Genomic DNA, 19,078 nt, shown 5'->3' on the forward strand with positions numbered 1-19,078 from the left:
ATCCTCTACAATTTTCATGAATTGTTGATGCTTGCTCCAAAAGTTCATGAATTTGAAAGGCTCGACTATAGGTACTTCATCAGTATTGCAGCTCAAATGGAATGAGGCATGGTCTGATCCCTGCCTAATAAAATGTTGTACCTCAGACGAAGGAAACACCTCCAAAAACTCTAGATTCACCAAAATCCTATCCAATCTTTTAAATATACAATCTTCCTCAATCCGTCCATTCCATCAAGTGTATTTGTTGCTTGAAAATGGTACTTCTGATAGGGCATTAGTGCTAATGAATGAAGCAAAATCAACTTCATTTAAGGTGAACTCCAACCCTCCCAGCTTTTCCTCCTCACTTATGATAACATTAAAATCTCCACCAATGACCCAGGGACAGTGTGCATTTGCACCTATGCTTTCTAACTCTTCCCACAACTCCAGCCTCTCCATAGCATTGCATCTAGCATACACTGCTGAAATAAAAAATTACTTATCATTTTTTTAATTGAATAGTAACATGTTGCACTGTGTCCAATATTATGTTGCTTTCCCAGTCATCTTTCCAAAAACACCAGATTTTACCATTATGATTTACTCCAGCCTTATCAAATCCTAGTTTCCTTTTGAAATGTTCTAACTCTGATGGATTTTGAAATGGTTCCATTAGAGCTTTAATTGAATAATGATGTCTTTTATTCAAATCCAATAACTGCTCAAAAGATTTTTGAGTATCAATGGACCTGATATTCCAAAAGATCATTTTTTCAATCATTGATCAATGCTAGAACCCCTGTCCCTGCTGCTCATTGTTTTAACCTGTAATGGAATGACTGATTTACCTTTCCTTGCCCCATTTTTCAGACTGTTAGTATGTCTTAGAGACAAATCACCCGCCTTACTAATCTGTTGAATGCTATATTCTATGTTTTCATTCTCTTATATGCCTCTTTTATGCTGCAGTACTTCATCCTCTTCTTCTATTAAATCTGGCCCTTTAGGTATTTCACCCTCTTCATAACAATGGTCTCTCACCTCTCCATAATTAGATGCAAACAAATTTCGTGAAGTGGCATCATTTTCTCTCCCTTCCGCAGGTGAAATCCTGACATGTGTACTCTTTATCATCAACTTTTCCCCATCTACACCTTCTTGCACATTGTTAGGATCATCATGTTGCTCCCTACTCCGGACTTCACTAATTGTGCGTTCACTGCTAGTTGTCTTTACTGCCTTATTTGTATCTTTACTATTGTTGGAACCATATAATTTGTGTGGCTGCTTGTTCGAATTACTACTTTGTATTTGTTGGGACATATCCTTTGGCTATCCAATCTCCCTCTCTATCTCTTCATCTTTTGACTGCTCATTTTCTTGATTCAACCTTTGGTCATGGTTTTCAATGTCTAATAAGTTAAAATTATTACCTGTTGTAATACCCACTCTATTCCATACTTTTTGAGGCTCTTTGTTGCTTCCTCCTCCCCAATTTTTGCATCTTGGTTCCACGAAACCATCCCCTTTACGCGTATCTTCCTCTCTGCATGAATGTGTCCTTCCCTTTTCCATTATCATTGTTAGGCTGATCGTCAATCTTTTGGCCCTCTTCTTGACTTGATTTCTCCTTGTATGGGTGTAATTTTGGATGGACAACATAACACTGCTCTTCATTGTTCCCTTGAATCATACACGTCTGACAGTACTTCGGTACATAATCATATTTGATTTTGATCCACTTCTCCACTACTTCCTTATTCTGCATTCTCATTTCGATTTCAATTCGTTTAGGGAACTCCCTTAACAAATCAACCTCCACTTTTACTCTGGCACAACTTGGCCTCGTCTGATTCTTCGTAGCCATATCAACTTGTAGGGGTTTTCTCACTGCTGCTGCTAATGAAAAATCTGCTTCCTTGCCAAAAAATATTGGTGGAAGAGAGGGGAAAGAAATCCAAGCTATTGATGTTGAAGTCTCTTCTTCCGGATTAAACAAGGGATCCCACTTTAAAGTTTTCATAGGGTACGACCAATTATTTTGAGTAATGTAAAAAGCAGGCTTCGACAACAAATGAACATAATCTTCTAATAATGTCGCCCTGATCAACACATGCCTTAATAATCCGATATTGCAATCTCCCTTCAACTCGCATTGCTTCGGAATTAGTTTTCTCAAATCTTGTATATCTGGCCAAACCATATGAAAACTTTCCGATTACTGCATATTCAAGGTTTTCATTGACAATCATCTGATTCACCTCCTCTTGCTCCCATATTACTTGTGGCTCTCCATGTAGATAAGTGATTGGTTTTAATGGAATAGGTTGAAAGTGGGATGTTTTTGGTTTCAACTTTTCAGCATAAGTACCTCCAGACACAGACGTTATTAGGCCGACCTCAGGAGGAGGTTGGCCTGTGGCCGTGGCGGCCATGGTTTCTGGAGAGAAAATATTGATGACGGCGGTGGTAGGGTTTTCTTAAGGCGCTCTCCCTCCGCAAAGTAAAATAAGTCCGTTTAAACCAAGACCTTCCATTAGTAGACTCAAATACGACAAGACAAACTTTTTTGTTAGTTAATTTACTTGTTCTTAGATGTGCGAAGATTAGCTTGTAAATATTGATCTACTAATCAGAGACATTTTGATTTTTTTTTAAAAAGTCAAATATTTTATCTTTAAAATACATATGACATATCTATATACGTACTTTGTAATTATGATCATCACATTATCGAAGACTAGACTGTTGAGTTAGCTGCGTCGGTGTATTTTTTTAATCACGTTATATATAGTTTAGTGCATGTAGAAAACTAAAGATAGTAATATTCTGTTTTGGGTTTGTTGGACGTGGTGGTGGAGGGATATAAAAATGTATATAATAATACTATATAGTATATGAGAGTTGAAAGTCAAAATATGTTGAATTTTAGATTATGTAACGTTTGAATACGCAATACATGCCAACCACGCTACAGTTGGATTTTATTAACACATATACTAATGAATATTACATGCGCGTAATTTAACACTAATTTATCTTCTTAATTTGATTAATTTTTTTGTTTTTAAGTAATTAGAAATGAAAAAACTAACTTTCCCGTGAAGCATAAAGAATGGTATATTGATATTAATAAATATTATATCTGTGGTGGTCGAACTCTTCTTGATAATCAAATACTTCAAGAAGATTCACAAAATTCTTATCTTGAATATCCCATGAACTCAAGGATATTCATCAAGAGATCAAGACATCACATCTCAAAGTATTCCATAGACTCTTGTGTATTTTATAAAGACCAAGATCTTGAATATCGCATAAACTATGGGGGTATTCATAATTAAAGATCATATCAAGATGTAGTCGAATTCATTTTGATAATCAAATACTTTAAGAAATCCACATAATCCTTTCATGGAGACCAAATAAATTAAATCTCAAAGAGATCCAAATCATTCAAGTTTGAAAAATATGTCATTAACGATTCTCGAAAAGAATTAAGAAAACAAATAGATTTATACCTATATATTGTTTATAAATAAAATTATGTTTCATGAAAAAAAGAAAACCTACCGCTGACTATTTCAAAGACCCGTGAACTCTCTTAAATACTCCTAAATTAATTATTTTAAGATAATGTAATTTTTAATGCTATTTAAAAAACCACTAGATCAATCTTTGATTACTTAATTGTTCTTTGACTTAATATTCACCAAAAAGATTTTGGCACTATGCTTTGCTAGTGGTAGATAATAATACAAAACGATTGTCATTTCATTCTCTAATAAATATAAATTTATCTTCTTCCATTAGTTCTTCAGTGAATGTTTAATTTTGTCAGATTTAGACAATTAGTCAAACAAATTAAATAAACTATTAGTAATATATCAAGAAAAAAAACTCTTTAAGTTGACTTTTCAAGTTAGTTATGGTTAGCCATTATTTTTGGGAAATCATTGTCTGTTCGTGGAAAGATCATGCAACTCTATTAGCTTACAATACTACAGAACTATTAAGAGTGAAGTACAAGGAATTGAATCTTAATTATTTTAATCTTAATCATTAAGCGTGTTTGTTTTTCTTGTTTTACAACAATTTAGTAGTTGTGTACATGTCTGAATGATTAAGATCTATAAAAAAGTTTTAATATCATTAAGATGTCTATTTAAGAATTTTTACAAAGATGACAGTTCAACGCTACTATATTTACTTCCATCCACCGCTCACAAACCACCATTTTAGCTACGCTTACCACCACTGTTGATCACCATCACTAACCAGTGGCGGATCCAAGATTTTCGTTCAGGGGGTTCGAAAAATAAAAGTATAAATGTGTAAATAAGCCTTTGAAAATGGGAACCTTGAATTTTTTTGGGTTTAAAACCACACTTTTAGCACGTTTTTTAAAGTAAAAAAAACACTAAAAAAATGAAAAACAAAACTGAAAAATTAAAAAAAAAAACCAAAAAACTGAAAAAGAAAAAAATAAAATGCTTTCACTGAGATTCGAACTAGTGAAGCACAACTTAATTTCTGGGGGACTTGCCACTGCGCCATCAGCTTCTCTTTGTTATTTAGGGGGTTCAAAAAAATAAAATAAAATAAATATATATATGTATATATATCTACAGAAATATAGAAAATTTACTTTATATATACAGTGTAATTTTTTGCCGAGGGGGTTCGGGTGAACCTCTGGAGACCACGTGGGTCCGCCCCTGTTACTAACCATCCACAACTACCATCATTAGCCCAATCACAACCATCATTACCACCGATCAACAAAATCAATCGTCATCGTTTGTAATCACCACCACAACCATTATTACATCCACTATAATCACTATCGATAATTACCATTATTAGTCAACATTATATATATATATATATATATATATTGCTAACCGCCATCAAACTACCAATATCATTTCACAACTTATTATCAGTCACCACCACTAACAATCACAATTAATCACTACTACCATTCATTATACCATAAGATACTACACAACCAACATCATCAGTCAATATCATCCTAAATGATTAATTGACACACAATCACCATTGTTAGTCATCATCGCCATAAATTATACGTTATATAAAACTTTTAATAGATCAATTCAATATTTTATTTGAATTTTATATTTATTATTTTTTAAAACAATGACAAATTATATACATTCAGATCTTGAGAAAATAAACATTTTTATTATTAAGTATTCAAATCTTAATGCAATATCTTAATATTGAGATCCAAGAAGCTAAATCTTAATGAAGAAAAATGATACCTAAGCTCCTTGTAGACTTTTTTGTCATCCATATATATAAAATATTGTACCCTTTGATGATAATAATAAAAAGTACTAGTGTATAGTTTAGGAGACTTTTGAGAAGATAAACTCGATCGATACGACCCACAAATTAAGGCCAATTTTAAGTGAACAACTATTTTTATATATCATCCCACTAGGTATCACACCTTGTATCTTTGCCTATAAAAGGAAACTCTTATTGGGGATTAAGACATCGTGCCATCTTCAATTTGCTTCTTAATCATTCTTAGGCTTAAGTTCTTCACTTAATTCCTAGCTAAGAAGAGAAAATGAGAACTCAATTAGTACTAACTTGTCTTGTTTTGCTGTGTCTTGTTCTTGGTGGAGTTGCTGGGGGTGCAGCTAAGGTACCACGCAACAACTTCTATAAGAGTACTAGTTGTCCAAATGCTGAACAACTTATTAGAGATATCACTTGGAAAAAAGCTAAAAATGACGCTACCTTGGGTGCTAAATTACTTCGAGTCCACTACCATGATTGTTTCGTTAGGGTACGTACCAATTGGAATTACTACCATGCATATATATGTTAAGTATTTCCATAATAGGATTTAAGTTATGTACTGACATTATACAAATTTGTATGTAGGGGTGTGACGCATCCATATTGCTTGACAAAGTGGGAACAGTTGATTCAGAGAAGGAGGCTAGGCCAAATCTCTCATTGGGTGGTTTTGATGTGATTGATGATATCAAGCGACAAGTTGATGCTAAATGTCCTGGCAATATTGTTTCTTGTGCTGATATTTTAGCTTTATCTGCTCGTGATGCTGTTTCTTTCCCCGTAAGTAATATATAATAAATCCCCGTATTTAAAAGGAGATTCAAGAAATTCATTTATTCTTACGTTGACAGTATAAAGAATTAAAAAATCTCTTTTATAATTAAGTTATCTTTTTGCATGCATGCAGTTTAAAACTTCAATGTGGGAAGTGGAGACCGGAAGAAAAGATGGGAATGTTTCCCTTGCAAGTGATGTGAATGGAAACTTACCTTCACCATTCTCAGATTTTGCAACCCTTAAACAAATCTTTGCAAACAAAGGCCTAAATGTCACTGATCTCGTTGCATTATCAGGTAATATATATATTACTATGTGTCTTACAAACCGAACAACATAATAAATCAATTTATACTGTCAGTATATACACATTAAATCCATGATGAGTAATAATAATATACTTCATGTGTGTACGTACGTAGGTGCTCACACAATTGGTGTTTCTCATTGTGGAGCATTCTCTAGAAGACTCTTCAATTTCACTGGCAAAGGTGACATGGATCCAACTCTTAATGCTACTTATGCTGAATCATTGAAGAAATTGTGCCCAAATCCAGCCAATCCAAATACTACTGTGGAAATGGACCCTTTGAGTTCAACTTCATTTGATAGCAATTATTTCAATATCCTTATTAAGCAGAACAAAGGGTTGTTCCAATCTGATGCTGCCCTTCTCAATGACAAAGACTCAGTAATTGTCATCAAGAAATTACAAAAAGACAAGACTTTCTTTGTTGAGTTTGCAAAATCCATGCAGAAAATGGGAGCCATTCAACTTCTTACAGGAAATGCTGGAGAAATTAGGAAGAATTGTCGCGTCAGAAACTAATTCTAGAAAGAAAAATAACTATGATTATATCATATGTATGTTGTCACAAAAAGTGTACAACTTATATCTCTTTTATTTATTATGTGTTAGTAATTGTTCATGTGGTGTAAAACCTAATTTGTATTGTTATTGTTTGAACAAGAAAATTGTGGCAATAAATTAGTAATATGTTCAACTCTTTGAAGTATTGTTTAATGATCATCTACAAATTTCAAACTCCAACTTGACTGCAAGTTTGATAAAGCTATTGTAAGTTGTCTGCTTAAGATACTTATAAGTATTTGCTTGATTACAAGCTTATTAAAAAAAAAATTGTACGAACATTTACAATACAATATATTTATTACACTTTCCGTTAAATGTCATTAACAAATACATTTCTAATTAAAATCTTACTAAAAAAAATTCAATTGCAAAAAGTTACTTTTGAAACCTATGCTAACGCCTACTGGATGACTGGATCCCCTCCAGTAGGCATTCCTCCGGTTTGTTTAGTGGGCCTATAAAATTTTTATATGTGTATAGTTAAATATTTAATGGATCAAATTAATTTTATGAAAAAATTATCTAAATACACATCTTATTAATTTTATTATAATCTCTAAAATTTCTTATCATTTAAAAAAATTCAAAAATTCCCTTTCGGATACATCACTCTCCTCTTGTTGATACATCCCTATCTCCTTCTCGGATACAATCCTCCCTTTTGATACATCCCTCCCCTCTATGATACATTTCTCTCCTATGTATCCGGATGCCCTATCCCCTCTCCGATACATCAATCTAAATGTCTGCTGATATATCTGGATCCGGATTTCATAAATTTTAAGGGATTCTTATAATTTGAAAAAAAGTAGAAAAATAATGTAATTAACTCTTAATACTGTGTGATTTTTATAAATTATACTAAGATTCCGTTTGGATGGGCTTAAAAAAGTAGCTTTTAAGTCAAAAATAAAAAAGTGAAACTGAAATGACTTTAAGTCTCAGAAAATAAAAAGTACGGGATGACCTATTTTTGGTTTTTGACTTATTTTAAGTCATTTTTGACCTTGTGAAACACTTTCTAACTTATTTTAAGTTATTTTTATATTTGACCAACTTGTTAGTCAATCCAAACACGCTCTAATTTTATTGACTAAAATCTTCTGACCTCAATTAACCTCTTTATTTTCCTTCATATCTGATGGTTTATTTATCAATTTATCATATACCAAAGTACAAGCTCCGATTGCCCAATTCCGATTGTCGAAATCTAAAATCTCAAAGTTGCCAGACTAGTAAATCCTTACTTGTTTAAAAAAATTTGATCAAATATATCCTAAATAGAATATAATTGCACATATAAAATCCAACATCAAATTAAAGATTTGCTAGATTAGAAACACGTAAAATTGCACACTTATAATGACTATGTTAAAATCATCAATTTGTCCAATACTGAGGAAAATTTGAATATTTAGTAGAGCAACTTTCACATATAGCAAACACAAAATTCATATTTGTATGCTATAACAAAGTTTGCATAATTGCGCTCCATAGCAAACATAAATATGTATATTTCGCTATACATATACAAAAGAAAGCAGTTGTATAATCTGCTTTGATATACATATACAAAAAGATCAATTGTATAAAGTGAGAGAGACGAGTGAGCGAGTGAGATCTGGGAGAGTGGCGAGCGAGATTTGAGAGAGGGGAGAGAGGAAAACGAAAATATATGTATATATACAATTTTCACGCATTTTATACATTTGCGTTTTTGTATAAAGTGAGAGAGGCGAGTGAGAGAGCGAGATCTGGGAGAGTGGCGAGCGAGATTTGGGAGAGGGGAACGAAAATATATGTATATAGACAATTTTCTCTCGCTTTATACAAACACAAACACATTTTATACAATTTGCGTTTTTTGTATAAAGTGAGAGAGGCGAGTGAGAGAGCGAGATCTGGGAGAGAGGAGAGAGGGGAACGAAAATATATGTATATATACAATTTTCTCTCGCTTTAGACAAACACAAACGCACTTTATAAACTTGCGTTTGTATAAAAAAACGAGAGTGGCGAGGGAGAGAACGAGAGTGACAAGCGAGATTCACCAGGAGAGATGTGAAATAACAACAGTTTGCTATGAGGTACAATTAAATCAAACTATATTTATAGCATTTAATTTGAATTAATAGTTTGCTATTATATACAATTTTCCCTATTTAGTATGCCTATTTGGATTGTGACCCATTAACTACTTAGTGAATGGAAGCTTGTCCACAAAGGATTTCCAAAATAGAGCAAATTGAAAGTGGATTCTTTCGACGGAGAAGGTGGTTTGATTTAACTATACCAAAAATCATATTATTTTATCTGATTTGTCAAACGAGCTACATGTCATAAAAACTAATATAACAAGAACATATCAAGTGAAATTTCATAAGTGAAGAGGGTAGAGTGTACGCAAACTTTACACTACCCCATTGAGGTAATGAAAGAGATTGTTTTTGAATTCCCCTCGACTCAAGTGCAACAAATCCAAGTAAAAGAAAAAGAAAAAACAATTGAACAATCATAGCAATTAATAAGAAAAAATTTGCAGAGCCTAGATGAAAGGAACAATAGTAATAGCAAAATAATGTGATAATAAAATAACAATAAAGAAGATATGATGGTAGATATCAAAAGCAAGAACTTTATGCATACGACTAGTACTATGACATATCCGAACAAGCATAAACCTTTGAATAACTAGATAACACTCCATGCTGCCTTCTTACACACGTGGATTCCCAATAAAATAAATTTTATATGCAATAATAATTGGACAAAAAATGAATTTAAATTGTGATTTTTTTTTTTCCTTATAAAAAATGCAGAATATTAGTAGTCTATTTTTAGTCAACTTAAATTGTGTTTTTTCAAAAAGAAAAAATGCAGAACCGGTAGTGTTCTATTTTTAGCCGTGATGAGCAGCCCACAAAGAGTTCTTGCCACTGAGCCAATCACCAGATTTGTATATCTTTAACAGATTTTTATAAAATTTCGAAAAATATTAAAGAATTCTAGAGAGAATCCGTAACTTCTGCCATAAATCCGCCCTACACATCATAGAGGACTAAATTTATTGAGCTAGCTAGTTCGGTGGTTTTTTTTATCATCGAACTTTGAGAAAAGGGTCATGTTAAAAATTTGGCTCATTTATGTCATTTTCGTTTGAGAAAAAGTTTACTATGCTATTATCTGTTAATGGAAAATAGTTCCAGTTTCGCAAAATCATTTTTTACACGTGCTCAATTATGATTCGGCCGTGTCATTAATTAAATTATTTTTTAAGGAAAAAAGACTCAAATATGCCATTGAATTTTTCGAAAAAGACTCATCTATGACATCCGTTACAAGTTTGGCTTATCTATATGTCATTTCAGTTAACAAATAATGTCATGAAATTTTCTCAAATAGAAATAACATAGATGAATCAAAATTTTAACGTATAAAATAAATGAACCTTTTCTCAAAGTTCTGACATATTTGAGTTTTTTTCTTTAAAAAAATAAATTCTATAAACACGTAATTTTTAACTTTTTTTTTACTTTTACACTGATGTCAAATGTTATTTTTACTTATAATGTTAATATTTTGACTTTTATTTAGTCTTTAATATATTTTATTTGAGAAATCGAAAATTTACAAAAAAAATAAATAAATCATATCTTGGATTACCAATTCTGTTTCGTTTTCAAAAAGAAAGAGATATTTTTTCTTTTTAAAAAAAAATTCTAGTCTAAAATATTTTGCTAGTATTTTCTGTTTCTTTATTTTAAAAAAGAAAATAAATAAAAAGATCAAAACCAATGAGGATTTGCCTATTTTTTTTCTATCCAAATCAACAACATATTATTCCTTAATTTTATCCCCAAATCACTCACTTTTGTTTAATACATTGGGCTTTTTGAGAAGTTAACCATGAAAGTCGCTCCTCTCCGGTACTTCATCCATCTAGTTTGTTCAGTGCATAATTAATTTTAAAATTACGTAGTAAAACAAATATATATAATAATATGTATTTACTATACACCCTTATAATTAATTTGAAATATATGTCATTCACAACCTTATAAATATAGTTATACTAATGCCTTCTCTCTCTTTAGTTTTCCCCCCTCAAAGTTAACCCCTTATGGATGTGATGTGTTATTCATCAATTAAAGTTAAATTTACATTTGAAACCTACGAAGAAGTATAATTAAGGTTAACTATTTTATTTTTAAAATGGTGAGGTCGAAATAAAAGGATGTTATGCAAAAGCCAATATCAATAAAAAAAATATAGCAGTGATAAATTAGACGACCAAAACAATTATACTAAAAAACATATTATTTGATATAATTTGTTAAATGACCTATATATTATAAAAATTAATATAATAACAATAACATATCTAATAAAATTTTACAAGTGAGGTTTGAAGATGATAGAGTGTATGTAGTCCTTACCACTATCTCGTGGAGGTAAAAATATTGTTTCCAAAATATCTTTGGCTCAAGTGCAACAAATCTAATTAAGTAAAAGAAGAAGAAAACTATGAAGCAATCATAACAACTAATAAGGAAAGCATTGTGAAATCTACGTGAAAGGAACAATAGCAAAATAATATGATAATAAAAAAATAATAAATAACAAATAATGATAAATATCACAAGCAAGAATTATATGCATGCGACTAGCAGTGGCGGAGCCACCTTATAGATAGGGGTTCATTCAAACCCCCTCGACGGAAAATTATATTATTTATACATGGTTAAAATAATTTTTTTAGATATATATAGTAGGTGTCAAACTCCCTTCGGCTACTTCGTGTGTCTATTTCTTTGAATGTTGATTCCTCTTGTTGAAAATTCTGGCTCCGCAACTGACTACTAGTACTATAACACAACCAAACAAGCCCAAACCTTCGAACAACCATGCAATACTGCCTCCTAACATATATAATACATGGGTTGCCAATAAGACAAATTTTATATGCGATAATAATTGGACAAAAAATGAATAACCAACTAACACATAACCATTATGAAGACAACAAACAATATTTTAAAAATATAATTTAACAGAATCAACCATGAAAATTTTAATTTCAGGTGACCACATAGAATAAGAAAAACTAGAATAAATAACACAAATAATACAAAATATATAAGAGGAAAAAAGAAAGGAAAAACACTCAAAAATATAGAAAATTCGCTACTTTGCAATGGCCACCAAACAATATTAGAATTCAAAGCCCTAAGTTTGTTTTTCTTAATTTCAAAGTTGATTTGAAATATTAAAATTTGGGTAAAGTTAATATTTTATTAGTGGCCTATTTTTAATTAACTTGATTTGTGTTTCTTTTTTTTTTAAAAAGGAAAATGCTAGTAGTCTATATTTAGTAAGCTTAAATTGTGTTTTTTTTTCTTAAAAAAAAAAGACAAACTGTTAGTAGTTTAATTTTTAGTGGACTTAAATCGTATTTTTTTTTCAAAAAAAAAAAAAAAGAGACGAAATGTAGAGCTTTTTATTTGGAGATTTATTTGGAAGCCTGTTAAAACGGAAGTGAGCACAGATAAAAGGATCCCACTTTCCCGCATCCCTCTCCCCGTAAGCAGAATATCAGAGATACGATCATGTGGGTCTTGTCCAGCAGCCTCGGGCTTTGCCACCCATAACTTTTTCCATAAATCCGGTCCTGCACATTATAGAGTATGTTTTTAAAGAAGCATTTTAATTCTTTACTAAGATGTTAAAAATGTAAATTGTAAAACATCGTTTGATTTTAAACATTTAATAGGAGTGTTTGCATATATTTTGCCGTATCTAGAATCTATGTTATATTTATATTTGAAAAATATTATAATATATATATATATATATATATATTCAACATATTGTTAATATATAAAATATATTTACTTCGGTTCAATTTGGGAATCTTTCAGTTTTTATTATAAATTAAAAAGATTATCCCAATTGTTCAGGACGATTATACACTTAAATAAAAATCCACAATTTTATTTAAAAAATGATATAAATCAATTTAGTGCGATTAGATTCAATCGGTTCAATTGATTTTTATATTCTTTTAACACCCCTAATTAGACTTACCTACCTCTCACTATTGTAAGACTCATGGAACTCCCTTAAATAATACTCCTAAATTAATTATTTTCCTACATTATTCCCTCCAAAACATATACTAATTTTTAAGATAATCTAAATTTTAATGCAATTTAAAACTACTAGATCAATTGGATTACTTTTTCTTTGACTTTGAAATTCAGGGAATATTTTGGCAATATGCTTTGCTAGTTGTAGAAAGTACTTATAAATACAAAACAATAACCATTTCATTCTCTAATTAATAAGTTTATCTTCTATACGAGCTCTTTATCAGTGAAGGTTTTATCTGATTAGTCAAACAATAAATTACTAGTAATATATCATTCATAGTCAGTATATGGTCCAAAGGAGGAAAATATTTTTTTTTTTAAATGTCATTTAGATGACCTTTAAATTAATTATGGTTAGCCATTACTTTGGGGAAATGATGGTTGTCACGTTCTTCAATTAATATTCTGTTTCGAAAGACATCATCTTCATGGAAAGAAGGCATAAAGTGAAATTTTAGTTGGAGAACTGAAATTTAAATAAATTTTTATGTGTACTTTTTTTAGATGTAAATTATAACTTAATATTTTTTATAAAGGAAAAGGGGTCTGATATATCCCTAACTTTATTATTTAAAGTTGATATATCACTCATTGCAAAGTGTTTCATATATACTTATGTCTAGGGGTGTCAAATGAGCAGGTTGAGTTGAAATTAGAGATATTAAAATGGATTGATATAGAAATTGGATTGGGTCTTCACCCGCCCAAATTTACTTTGGGCTCAAAGGGCTAAAAATCGGGTTGGGTCATGAGTATGACCCATCCAATTTGACCCACTTAATCTCAATAATTTTAACATATTGTTATTCAACTTTTATCACCACAATTAGAATTTTAACTCAAGATTTTTTTAAAAAAAGTTACAAACAGATAGACAAATTCTAAAAGATATAAAATAGATAGTAATTTATAGGAACATACATTACATTGATCCAATTGAATCCAATTCAAATTATCTTGAGCTCAACCCTTTAAATTTTGGACAGGTTACCTATATTTGAGTTCATTTTTGACACCTCTACTCCTATCGTTATAAGAGTGACTTACATATACCCCTATCGTTAACAACAATGACTCACACACTCTTTTCAACTAACATAAGTGAAAAAAATTAGTTTACAAATATTTTTTTTGATTTTTTATTTTAAAAAAATCCACGTAGGGGTATATATGATCCTTCTAACAAAGTTACACATGAATTATTTTTTGAGTTTCTTATTCTTATTTATTTTTTCTTTCATTATGATACGAGAAATTAAAAGAAAGAAATATGAATGAAAAAAGAGTAAGAAAAAAATCTAAAATTATTTTTTTGAGGCTATTGTAATTTAGTTTTTATATCTCTAAATTTTATTTGGGGGCATCTATAAAAGAAATTACAAGAAAATTAGTTAAAACAAATAATTGGACCATCAAATTAATAAATCTAGATTAGTCATTGAGTCAAAAAAGTAAAAAAAAATTACGTTTGAGAGATATTAAATATACCCTTACATGATATTTAAAAAAAAATTAAATTAACTTTTTCACTTTCGTTTGAAGAAAATGATATATGTGAATCATTATGTAATAGTAAGGATATATATGATCCATTTTCATAAGGAGATGTATATCAACTCTAAATGACAAAGTTGACAGGTATAACAACCCATTTTCCCTCTTACAAATGTTTCTTTGAATATTTTTTTCAATTGTTAGTTTTAGGTAAGATTTTATTAATTCAATATTGAAAAACATCATTCTATTGAGACAATCATTATATGAATTGTTAACGTAATTACTATATTCTATAAGTAATAAGTTGACAATATTTAGATAAAAATATGAGTTAGAACCATAGAATTTGATTTAAGAAGTTGTAACTAGAAATACCATAAAAATATGAGTTAGAACCATAAAATTTCACCAAGTGATCATTTAGTGCGCTCAATTTCATTTACTTAATAATAATTTTTTATAATCATACAAATGTCTTGCATGACTAGTTAAATTAAATATGTTGGCAATAAGCTCAACGTGCTAACCATATGGCCGGTGACTTCCAAGTATAGTAGTGTATATTTTAGGAGACTTTTGAGAAGATAATTAAGCTCCACACGACTCATTGAACAATTATTTTTATATATCTTTCATTGCCTATAAAAGGAAACTCTTCTTGAGGATAAAACCATTGTGCCTTAAGCAATTTGCTTTTTTCATCATCTTCATTGCTATTCTTAGGCTTAAGTCCTTCACATTCCTAGCTAAGCAAAGAAAATGACAACTCAATTTGTACTAACTTGTCTTGTTTTTATGTGTCTTGTTCTTGGTGGAGTTGCTTGGGATACAAGGAATGAAGACTATTCAAGAAATGAAGACGGTGCAAGGAACGAAGACTATTCAAGAAATGCTTGGGGTGCAAGGAACAAAGACGGTGAAAGGAATGCTTGGGGTGCAAGGAACGAAGACGGGGAAAAGAATGAAGACGGTGCAAGGAATGCTTGGGGTGCAAGCAATGCTTGGGATGCAATTAAGAATGTTTGGGGTGCAAGGAACTCAAATGCACCACGAAAGAACTACTATCAAAGCACTCATTGTCCAAATGTTGAACAACTTATTAGAGATATCACTTGGAGCAAAGTTGCAAAAGATGCTACCTTAGGTGCTAAATTGCTTCGAATCCACTACCATGATTGTTTCGTTAGGGTATGTACTAATTAGAATTACAATGCCATGCACACATACATTATTTCGTAATAGAATCTAAGTTATGTACACTGACTGATTAAAAAGAATATTTACTAGAGTAGTCATGACATGATGTTACGTTAATTTATGACCTGACATTATGCAAATTTATAAATAGGGGTGTGACGCATCCATATTGCTGGACAAAGTTGGTTCAGATGATTCAGAGAAGGAGGCTAGGCCAAATCTCTCTTTGGGTGGTTTCGATGTAATTGATGATATCAAGCGAGAAGTTGAGGCTAAATGTCCTGGCGTTGTTTCTTGTGCTGACATTTTAGCTTTAGTTGCTCGTGATGCTATTTCTTATCCTGTAAGTAATTACATCTCCATATATGTACATAACTTTGTGATGTTGTTTCTTATCACGTAAGTAAATACATCTCCATATATGTACATAACTTGTCCATGTGTTCAAAGGGCAGTCTATTCTTGAAGTTATGAGTTCAGTAAAATTCAATAGCTATTTTTATTAAGAAAATCCACTTAATATATAAAAATAATTATTGCGACTCTAATAATTACTCTTTGCATGCAGTTTAAAGCTTTAATGTGGGAAGTGGAGACTGGAAGAAAAGATGGGTTTGTTTCCCTTGCAAGTGATGTGAACGGAAACTTACCTTCACCATTCTCAGATTTTGCAACCCTTAAGCAAATCTTTGCAAACAAAGGCCTAAATGTCGATGACCTCGTTGCATTATCAGGTAAATATTATACGTGTCTTACAAAGCGAACAATATCATGAATCAATTTTATATAAACTGTTAGTGTATACAAGTTAAATCCATGAGTACTATAATAAACTTGATCCATGCATACTTGTAGGTGCTCACACAATTGGTGTTGCTCATTGTGGAGCATTCTCAAGGAGACTCTTCAATTTCACTGGCAAAGGTGACATGGATCCATCTCTCAATGCTACTTATACTGAATCATTGAAGAAATTGTGCCCAAATCCAGCCAATCCAAGTACTACTGTGGAAATGGACCCTATGAGCTCAACTTCATTTGATAGCAATTATTTCAACATTCTTATTAATCAAAACAAAGGGTTGTTCCAATCTGATGCTGCCCTTCTCAATGACAAAGACTCAGTAATTGTCATCAAGAAATTGCAAAAAAATAACACTTTCTTTTTCGAGTTTGCGAGATCCATGCAGAAAATGGGAGCCATTGAACTTCTTACAGGAAATGCTGGAGAAATCAGGAAGAATTGTCGCGTCAAAAACTAATTCAAGAAAAAACCTATGGTTATATCATATGTATATGTTGTCGCAAAAGTGTACAACATGAGTCTCTGTTATTTATTTATTTTGTTCTTTAATCTTCCGTAATTTTGTGTGGTGATTCCAAATTAACTAACTTTATGTAAGTTAATTTATATGGTTATTGTTTGAAAAAGAAAATTGTGGCAATTAATATTTAACTATTTGATGTATTGCTTAATGACTGTCTACAACTTTCAAAGTCCAAGTTTAATGGTGACTTCAGGATATTAACAGCAAATTAATAAAGAAGGCTAAAATGGGAGGCAATATATATATATAGCTAGTAGCCCCAAAATATCTGCGACACGCCAGCTTAAGATATATAAGAACTCTCACGTACATCGACAAAACATAGGAGAGATGTCGTGTATATAAGTAAGTAGACCTTACCAACTAGCGATGCATAAATAGCCTTACACAAATGATTAACATGTGAGGGATGAGATGCATTCTCAAATCCAGGTGGTTATTTTCATAAAAAATTCTTCTTCAAGTGTGCCTTGTAAAAAGGCATTATTGATGTCCAATTGATGTAAAACCTAATTGTGTCGAACTGCAAGTGAAAAAACAAACAAAATTCTGAAAAATTACCATGTTTGTATATTAGCAAGCGAAATATACAAAACAAAATTCTGAAAAATTCCGAAATGTATAAATACAGAATTTGTATATATTTACCCTATGTGTATATTATCAAGCAATATATACAAACGGGAAAGTGAAATCTACAAACCGCACGAAATATACAAATCAGGGCCTCCATAGCGAATGAAACTATAGCTATGGAGCGCAAGTGTTGAAACTATAGCTATAAAGACTTATTTTATCTATTATGTTTGCTATTTCTAAAATTTACTCTAATTTAAATACTAGAAAGCCTCTTAACATAGATTTCTTTGAAGTTACTCATGAATTAGCAAAAATGATTTTAAGTACTCGAGAGTTTTCCTTTAAAAGACTATTATTATTTCAAAACTTAAAAACAAGAGAGAAACATTATGAAATTCCTTTGTAGTACAATGTTGTATGATTTAAATGTCATTTTAGAACTCTATCAATATTCAACCTTGTAAAATTGCTACTAATGTATGACAATTAATGAACTAGAATTTAGGATTCTGGTGCTGGAGCTTAAAAAAGATCAATGACTTGATCTGAACAACAATGCATATTGTAGGGTAATAATGAATGGACGTAGCATATTACAACAGAAGGAGTCAATTATTACAATTGATATGAAGTCATACTTACAATACTCCAAATTTTAGGACAAAATTTACTAGGGCTTCTCAAGTGTGTATATATATATATATATATATATCATTGGCCAATTTGTTTTTTAATTAAAAAGGTCGTGTGCATATGTACGTATTGATATTTTATAAATTACTGTTTCCTTCGTTTTATATTTAGTTGTCCAATTTTCTTTTTATACATCTCTTAAGAATTTAATAATAAGAAATATAATTTTACTAATTTACCTCTTAAAAGACTTTCTTTGAACTTTAATTTACAAATTTATTGTTTATACTTTCAAAACAAAAAATAAATTTGTGAAGGTAAAATAGAGAAAATGAAATTAATTTTTTTGTTGATTTTATAAATTGGCAAGTAAATTGGAATAAATATATTCTCAAGTAAAATGGACAGCTCAGGATAGAGTGAGTACTAGATTAATTAATTGTTTTAATTTTTTAAATTATTTTTATTGGAAAAGTAATGAGTTCTAGAACTTTCCTTTTAATTACCTTGCCATAATATTCCTTATCTTAATAAACTAAGAATATTATGTTGACTTTGTAAATCAGAATTATTAAACTTTTAAAAAAAAAAAACAACTTTTGGTCAATATAATCTTTTGCTTTCCATATTACTACTACAAGTTTGGAAAGTAATTTAAATCCTAATGCACTATAAAAGACCAAGTTAGCCCTCATGTACTGAAATAATTCATTCATAGCTCT

General features: G+C 30.8%; 1 protein-coding gene across 1 annotated transcript; it reads left to right on the top strand.

Moving 5' to 3' along the window:
* Positions 1-5,585: 5,585 nt before the first annotated feature.
* Positions 5,586-17,245, top strand: LOC125812272 (uncharacterized). Its single transcript, XM_049491786.1, has 9 exons — positions 5,586-5,809; positions 5,908-6,102; positions 6,230-6,395; positions 6,522-6,916; positions 13,234-13,270; positions 15,437-15,807; positions 15,968-16,159; positions 16,385-16,550; positions 16,672-17,245. The coding sequence occupies exons 1-9, from the start codon at positions 5,588-5,590 to the stop codon at positions 17,076-17,078; spliced, it is 2,151 nt and encodes a 716-aa protein (XP_049347743.1). The 5' UTR covers positions 5,586-5,587; the 3' UTR covers positions 17,079-17,245.
* The last annotated feature ends 1,833 nt before the right edge of the window (positions 17,246-19,078 follow it).

The sequence above is a fragment of the Solanum verrucosum genome, unplaced genomic scaffold (genome assembly GCF_900185275.1).
Source record: "Solanum verrucosum unplaced genomic scaffold, falcon-dt-bn FXZP01000115.1, whole genome shotgun sequence".
Lineage (NCBI taxonomy): Eukaryota > Viridiplantae > Streptophyta > Magnoliopsida > Solanales > Solanaceae > Solanum > Solanum verrucosum.